This window comes from Trifolium pratense, linkage group LG1 (genome assembly GCF_020283565.1).
Source record: "Trifolium pratense cultivar HEN17-A07 linkage group LG1, ARS_RC_1.1, whole genome shotgun sequence".
NCBI classification, from domain to species: Eukaryota; Viridiplantae; Streptophyta; class Magnoliopsida; order Fabales; family Fabaceae; genus Trifolium; species Trifolium pratense.
This window is the reverse complement of record NC_060059.1, coordinates 4621320-4630250: the sequence shown is the minus strand read 5'-3', so window position 1 is coordinate 4630250 and position 8931 is coordinate 4621320. Positions and strand designations below refer to the sequence as shown.

The 8931-nt window shown below is 31.8% G+C and overlaps 1 protein-coding gene across 1 annotated transcript; it reads right to left on the bottom strand.

The window, feature by feature from the left end:
* Window positions 1-3250: 3250 nt before the first annotated feature.
* LOC123882686 (thiamine thiazole synthase 2, chloroplastic) lies at window positions 3251-5607 on the bottom strand. Its single transcript, XM_045931382.1, has 2 exons — window positions 4157-5607; window positions 3251-3523 (listed from the first exon to the last, which is right to left on the bottom strand). The coding sequence occupies exons 1-2, from the start codon at window positions 5045-5047 to the stop codon at window positions 3368-3370; spliced, it is 1047 nt and encodes a 348-aa protein (XP_045787338.1). The 5' UTR covers window positions 5048-5607; the 3' UTR covers window positions 3251-3367.
* Window positions 5608-8931: the final 3324 nt, after the last annotated feature.

The window sequence follows — 8931 nt, the reverse complement described above, 5'->3', positions numbered from 1 at the left end:
AATGTGGAAGAGAAGTCTAAAAGGTTAGCGAACAACAAGGAATGAGTTAATCGGGGCATTGAACGCTTCATTTATAGACAAAGAAATCTCATCGTGGCAATAGCTAGTGGGGAGACGGTTGAGGAGGATTATACACGAACAGAGGAACGTGCGCCAGGGAGTGGGAGAGGATGTAACTTCGCGCCAAGAATTATGGAGGGAAATTCGAATTGTACTTAAGCATTTCATTCCTACGGCTCTCATGCTTGGGGGGCTGTGGACTGGGCAATGGGCTTAAAGGCAAAGTCAAACTAGCCCAACTAATATGAGAAAGGAAACAGGCCCAAAACAATTAAACTCTAGGTGTCCATTTGGCGATATAAGGCCTGGGCGAGGTAGACAATGAAGGATACCGCCCATAAGATGGATTTACGTACGATAACAAAATATCTTCATCCTTCTCTGCCTTAGCGATTAACTTGGGAATGAAGAAACCAACTCCTTGAAACTGCCATGGCTTGGAGACCAAGGTTTTATTCCTACTTTCACGCTGCACCACCGGAAAAGGCGCTGAAGATCGGATTTTTAGGAGCCCTTGCTTGGAGAAGAAGACTAGAAGCTCTATAAATAGCTCCTCACTTTCATTTGTAAAGGAACGAATTCTGACTTATAAAACTCCCAGGGTTGTTGGGATTGAACTGAGTGTAATCACACCATTTGATCAATAACACAAACCCCCTTGTTTTTCACCAGAACATGCAGATTCTCTCATTTTGCTCTCTAGGTGGACAACAGGGCATCTGACTGTGCATCTTTATTGACGTGGCATTCACATGTGGAAATACATTTAATTTATATTTATTTTTTAAAAATCCACATTAGTTAAAAAAATTCTAAAAAAAATAAATTATTTTTTGAAAAAAAAATCTTAAAAATTTATTATTATTATTATTATTTTACTTGCAAAAAATAATAATTTTTTTAAAAAAATTCTTAAAATTTATTATCCTTTTTTTAATAATTTTAAAAATTAAATTAAAAAAATAATAAATTTATTTTTTATTATTTTTAAAAATAAACGAGAAATCACTAATTTTGCAAGGGATAAATAGACATTTACACAAAAAAATTGAAATGAAAAAGGTCAAGCTCGTGTCAAAAAGGTTTAAAATGTCTATGTGGCATTGGTTTAAAAATGGAAATTTTGTAGAGCATACATACATTTTACTTTTTTTTTATAGGACTAAAAAAACAAAAAACAAAAAACAAAAAAAACTTAATAGTGGTATAGAAGAAAAACATATTTTATCTTTTAGATAAGTGAGTGATTCATTTATTGCTTGCGCCTAATTGGTGTAGAATTTATCCTTTAAGAAGCAACCTACATACGCTATAATGCTATGTCCCATTGTTGTGTAGTAAGTTTGAGGTTAGAAATCTCTAAAAATGGAGGTTGAACATTTTATAAATGAGAGAACCCATAAATTTTGTCATGTTATATATTTATAACTTAATTAAAGTTATTTAGGTCCTTGTTTTGGCCTACAATTTTGAGGCTTAAATCACTTGCTTGGGTTGTTTGACCCTTGGGTTTGCCCAAAATGCCTCATATTCTAGGGAGAGAATATTGTTGTGACAAATGTAATGTGAGTTATGTCTCACGGCGAATAGAAAAGTGGATGTTTAGTATTTTTATAAAAAGAGGACCCATAAATCCAAGAGAGCTTCTTTCGACATCCTTTGTATTTTCTTGTGCGTTCTACTAAATTATCAAAATACATATGTCCGCTACTTTATCAATGAACAAATTCTGCTACATAAGTAGCGGATGTGCAAAAAATATTCAAATTAAACAACGTTTTAAGATTTCACGCCCTTCAAAGATCCGCTTGATAAAATTTAAAAAATTTCATCAGCCTCATTCCATCAGCATTAAAAAGCAAAACCTTCTAAAATCGTACCAAAACTCCAAAATAACTTCAAATTCGCGATGTTGTCGAAATCTAAATGTGAAGAATAAGCCTAACTAGTCTAACTTTGAGTTTAAAAGTAAAAAGATGCAACTGAGCATTGTTTTATGGTCCTAGCCTATATTAGTGCATTTCGGAAGATACGATCTGAAACTTAGCGATTTCGAAAGTTATCTTTCAAAGTATTTCAAACTCAAAAAAACGTAATTGCACACTGTTTTGTTGGTTTTGCACTGTGTCATTTGAAATGTAGGATCCGAAATTAAGCAAGTCCGAAAGTTATCTTTTAAAAAGTTCTAAAGGCAAAATTGAATTTTTGATGGGCATGAGAGCAATATGGAATACTAGAAGATCAATTTTCAAAAAGTTGTGGCATGTGAGCCAACTTTAGTTTGGAGACTATTTATTTTGGGAACTACTTAAATAAAGATTCTTTAACATTATAATTTTTTTTACCCCCCGATTATGTGGGTTCGGATCAAATTTAGAGGGGTCGTATAAATTGACATCCATAATCTATATTCATTAGTGAGTGTGACCTAAATTGAGCAAACTTTGTGGCTATTTTGAAAGTTTTTTTGGTACATAGCTATTTTGAAAGTTTGTTCATTAGTCACTCTAACAAATATCCTAAAATATTGTTTAAGAAATTTATAATAGAAATTTTGCTTTGAAAATACATTTTTTTGGACAATTATTAACATTTAGGTCACAGAAAAAAAATGTTAATTGTCCAAAAAATGTTATTAACAATTATTAATATTTTTGGACAATTATTAACATTTTGTGGCTATAGTTTATTTTTGGCTAAACGATAGCCTAAGTAGTTATAATCGGACCCCACCGTGTAATAATTGTAAAATATATGACTTGTCATCTACAGAAAATATTTTAGTAATCAGACAAGAAATGTCCAAAAATATGGAGATATTTCTTCAGTTATCTCAGGTAGTTTATTTCCAGAACATTTTCTTTTCTCATATTTTAGAATGTGTGGTTGATATCTATCTATTATGGCTTGATTTTTCTTGTAGATTAGTATGTTGATAAGTTGACTCCACTATCTCCACATTGTCCTAAATTTTAATTTATTTTTAGAAATTTTTTATGAAATGTAGACAGATAAGATAACAAACACGCTGTTAAATCTTTTTGTATAGCAAAACCCAACCTATATTCTTTGGCAATATGTTCTTGCAATATGTCCTAAATAATTCATAAATTCAATAATTTCATCTGCAATATGTTCTTCCAATTTGTTTATCGTTTGTCTAACACAGATGAAAGAAAACACAGGTATATAGCTAGTCACCTCATTCACATTTTTTTTATTCATTATTGAAACCAAATTACATGCAGGATCTAAAATTAAACAGAAGATCCAAACAACTAAAAACTAAATCCACTTAATTTTAAAATTAAGCATCAACAATGTCCTGTGATTCAGCAGAAGCCAAAACAAGCTCTGGTACAGATTCACATGTTCCATCAATTGCATTGTTCCTCCCCAATGCCTTCAATGCCAAATGTGCAGCTTTCTGTCCAGATATCATCATGGCCCCAAATGTTGGACCCTGCAAAAATCACCAACAAAATCGTTATCACACCCAATCAACATGCACTTCCAATTTACAGATTACTTTAATCACTCCCTAAATCAGATTTGCACAACTAGCATAAAAACAAAAAATTGTAGATCATACACAACATAAAGCCCCATTTGGAAAAGCATAAACACTTATCATACGTTTATGCATAAGTTAGATAAAATAAAGTAAAATTATTTTCATATAAATTATTTTCATAAAATACCCATCAAAATAAGCTTAAAACAACTTATGAACATCTCATAAACAATTCTATAAATTCTCTCAACCAAACTGACACGTGTTTATTTAGTAGATAAATTCAAATAAATCAATTCTGTTTTCATAAACCAAAGTTATAAACTAAAGTCAAATTGTTTTATATATGTTACGAACTGTTTTCATAAACAATATAACTTAACGAAAATAAACCGAAAACAGCTTATAGATATGTCATAAGCCGTTTTCATAAGCTCTAGTAAACGCTGATTAATTAGTCAATACAAACAACGGTATAAACAAAAAATTGTATCATGCAAAACATCAACTCAATATTCACAAATAAAAAACTATAATCAATAATTAACCTTGTGTCAAAAAAAATAAATTAAAAAAGCTTACCATTCTTGGGGCACCATCAATTTCAGCAACTTCCATACCAGTAACAATCATACCAGGAACAACCTCTCTAGTAAGACGAACAATAGCATCTTCAGCAGTATTCATATCAAGAGCTTTCATTCCAGGAACAAAATCAATCATACCAATACTCTTCAACCTTTTAACACCAGTAGCACCAAAAGGTCCATCATGTCCACAAGAACTAACAACAACTTTAGCTTCCATAACATTAGGATCCATACAAGACTGTGTATCATGATTCATCGAAACCAAAGCCCAATTTGTAACAACACCAGCAACTCTATTTTCTTTCACAATCAAATCTTCAGCAGCAACAGCATTGAACAATTTCACGTTAGGTTTTGCAAGAAGTTTGCTCATGATTGTTGAAGTGAAAAGTGCAGCATGTTTGATAACAACGTAGTCTTCTTGTTCATCGTATTCGACACCGATTTCGTCGAGGAAGAGATGAGCTGGTTTACGTACAACCATGGCGGAGAACAGCTGGCCACCGAGCCATGCACCACCGCCGGGACTAACGGACTGTTCGATGATAGCTATGCTGATGTTAGGGTTTTTGGATAACTCGTAAGCGCAGGAAAGACCTGCGGAACCGGCACCGACGATTACGACATCAGTGTCGGCGTAGGTTATCATGTCTGTCATGTAACGACGTGTCATTTCACGAGAGACGATGGATTCTTTGATAGGTGCGAATTTGAAGGAGGTGAGATCGTAAGGAGGTGTGGTTAGTGACATGGTGAGTTTTTGGGAGGTGGATTTGAGGAGGGTGGGGGTGCGAATAGCAATTGGTTTTCCATTGAAGAATGAGGATTTGGGAGTTGAAGAGAGAGAAGTGGTGAGAGATGCAGTGGCCATGGTTGCTGCCATTGGGAAGGGTATTTTGGGGAATGAAAATGTTTTGATGAGAAATGGTGTATTTGTGAGAGATGTGTTGAATGGGTTTTATAAACAAGATGATGTGGTGGTGAATGGTGATGTGTGAAATAATCCATCAACTAAGACATTGGATTTCAGCAATTAATAAGTTATTTTAAGAAAAATTGTTTGAAAGAATTGAGTTTGATTTTACGAGTTAAAGTCAAATTCTAAGTTATCGAGACTTTATTTCGTTGAAAATTAGAGAATTAATAAAAAGCAAAAGAAATAAATAGATGAATTTTTTGCTACACATATTATGTGATATTTACCAATACATGTGTTAAGGTGAGTGATTATGATTTATTTACCCCTAGTACTTATTATTTTTCAATATTAAATAATATTTATCAACCAATCACAATCACATCTCCTTAATACAATCACATCTACTATCTACTTAATCCGTGTACCAAATTACCGATACATATTCACAGACATATGTGTTCCCGAGTGTTCTCCAAATAAATATCCGTGAGTGTGAGAGAAAAAATAGTATGAAAGTGAAATGTATGCTTTTTTGAGAAATGAAGATAGAATTTCAACGGTTCATAAACATTTGATATCTGGGATTTTTTTATTGCCTTTTTTCTCAACCAATGTAGTTCTCCATATGTGTGCCTTTTTTCTCAGTGCTAACATCCACATCACAAATAGGTACATTAGTTATTGTTGGATTTTCATAACAGATTTCCTGAGGACATTGATTAAACTTTATGCAAAAGGATCTACTATTTCCTAACGACATTGATTAAAGTATCCACTCTCTCATTTCTAAAATATAAGTAAAAATTTATCAACAAACATGAATTTATTTTAGTGGTGAAAAATTGGGTAATAATAATATGCATAAAATTTTAAGTTTGTTTATTTGCTTCAGTTGTAAAAAAAAATCTATTTGGTGTAAAATTTAAACCATATACATTAACTTTTGTTGCCAATTTTTGTTTATATTTTGAGATGAGAAAGTATAAAAGAAATTTGATCACAAAAATATAAAATGTTATTTTTATTAAAGTTTATCATAATAATATGAAAATATTGAAGTTTAAATTTAAAATTATTTATTAATTTTAAGAAATGATTTTTTTTCATAATAAGAAATGAAGTTTTAATGAAAGGATTACTTGAAGAAAAAAATAGACACCAATATTATTTTATATTCTATTTGTCTCATACTAGGTGTCACCTATAGAATTGAGAATCTTTTGGAAAATAACATTTTTTGGAAAAGTCAAAAATAATAGTAGTAATATGATGTTGAAAGGAAAATAATAGTAGTAAAAAAATATATAATTGATGTGGAAAGGAAAATAATAGTTGTAATAATAGTAATAAAAATATAATTTTTCTGTTTTTAGTTATATATTTTTTTGTCAAGTAGCTTATCGTTAGAATAAGTGAAGTGTTTGGGATTCGAATGCCGACTCCTACACATATAACGTGTCCTTATCAACTGAGCTAAACTCACGAGGACATGTTTTTATTTTTTTTTTATTTTATCAAATACTAGTTCAGTGACTAAATTTTTACCATTAAATAAATAAGTAGAGTTTTTGATGTTCGAATTTCAACATTCCATATATAATATGATGTCCGTATTAATTAAACTAAACTAAAAAAACATTTTTTTTTATTTCTATTTGTTCGTTTGGATGTTGATCGTGTTAAATTATTGTCTCGGTAGTTATTGAAAATTTAAGAGTAAATCATGATTAGTGGTCCCAACCACTTGTGTGTTCACTATTTAGGTGTTGGAGTGTAATGCTTTGTTTAAGATGTTTTTGTTGTGAGTGGTAGGGTATTATTTAGAGGGTCTTCTTAAGTATTTTCGAGCACTATTTTTGGACCACTGTTTAAGCATATATTTTAAGAAAATATTATATTTAAAATGTGAAATATTTTAACTTTTAATGGGTTGACGTTACATATTTTCATAATTTTTTTGACAAAAACTTATTATTTAAGATGCGTAAAGAGTGTTATAAAGATTAAAAGATACTCATTAACATTTTCCTTATTTAAAAAGGAATATTTGATCATACACAAATCTAAAATATTTTGGCTTAAATGCAGTTTTACCCCCCCTATTTTGAAAAATGCGGAATTTTACCCCCCCTATTTTAAAATGCGGAATTTTACCCCCCCTATTTTATAATTTGTTGGATTTTGCCCCCCCACCAAAATTTTGCACAAAATCTGCTTCTGAGCCTCAAGTTTAAAGCTACGCACAGAACTCAATTTGGATCAATAATTCACCAAACTGGTACCGAAACGACCGCAATCGAGTTAGTTTTCCACAGAATCAAACTCCACTAAATTTGGAGTTACAGAGAGAGATTAATTACTGTTTTAGTGAAGGTCTGTTCAAATTAATTATCGTATGAAACTACTACTGGTATTCTCGTCATTCCTCTCACCCTGTAGCTCATTTTTTAATACTATTTACATGTATGGAAATCTAACGAAATTACTCTTGATGGCATTTCAATTTCGTCGAATTTGGAGTTACGATGTGTTCGGTAGACGATGTTGAATTTGAAGATCACAAGTAGATTTCTGCAGAATTAGTAATTGGACAGACCTTCACTAAAACGGTAATTAATCTCTCTCTGTAACTCCAAATTTAGTGGGGTTTGATTCTGTGAAAATCTAACTCGATTACGGTCATTTCGGTAGCCATTTCGTGAATTATGGATCCAAATTGAGTTGTATGCGAAGCTTTGAAGTTGTGACTCGAAAGCAGTTTTTTTGCAGAATTTTGGGGACATACCTTCACTAAAACGGTAATTAATCTCTCTTTGTAACTCCAAATTCAGTGGGGTTTGATTATGTGGAAAGATAACTCGATTACGGTCATTTCGGTAGCCGTTTGGTGAATTATGGATCCAAATTGAGTTGTATGCGAAGCTTTGAAGTTGTGACTCGAAAGCAGATTTTTTGCAGAATTTTGGGGGACATACCTTCACTAAAACGGTAATTAATCTCTCTTTGTAACTCCAAATTCAGTGGGGTTTGATTATGTGGAAAGATAACTCGATTACGGTCATTTCGGTATCTTTTTGGTAAATTATTGATCAAAATTGAGTTGTGTGCGAAGCTTTAAAGTTGTGACTCGAAAGCAGAATTTTAGGGGGGGCAAAATCCAACAAATTATAAAACAGGGGGGGTAAAAGTCCGCGTTTTAAAACAGGGGGGGTAAAATTCCGATTTAATCAAAACAGGGGGGGCAAAACTGCATTTAAGCCATAAAATTATTTAGGCAAAACAATGACAAATGAAAAATTTAAAAGAAAAATAGTATCGTAACATCATCCAATTAATTTCTTTTTTATTTTTTCGAGACATTCTTTTTAATTTATTTTATTTTACTGATGTATGTATGCCCAAATAATTTTCATTTAAACTTGTGACCGAGTAAATATTCATGTTGTTTTGACTTTTGATCCCTTGTGTATTCCCGCATGACAACCTCAATTCTAATAACGCAATTGTGATCACATATGGTTGATCCCATATGAATCATTTTAAAATCACACATATAGTAGTAATTTTCTACCTCGATGAGTTCAAATCAACTCTTACATTGGCCTTCCTATCTTGATCAAGTTGTCTTCACATATTTTATCTACATTAGTTAGTCATCCAATTTGATGACAACAGTAGCTTATTTGATCCCTCCTCCCCAGTTCTTCATATGAGTGAAACATATAGTAATATACTCGTGGTGGTGGTTAAGAAAATGAAATGAATGAAAAGTGTTATGTTTAAAAGGATAGACAAGAAAAGCCAATAGCCACTAATAATAAATGAAAACACAAGAAAAACAAAAAAAA

Excerpts from the sequence above, each read along its gene's own strand:
- LOC123882686 (XM_045931382.1), bottom strand. The coding sequence starts at position 5,047 with ATGGCAGCAACCATGGCCACTGCATCTCTCACCACTTCTCTCTCTTCA. Across the intron at positions 3,524-4,156 it reads TTGATGGTGCCCCAAGAATG|GGTCCAACATTTGGGGCCAT; the intron begins GTAAGCTTTTTT and ends TGATTTTTGCAG.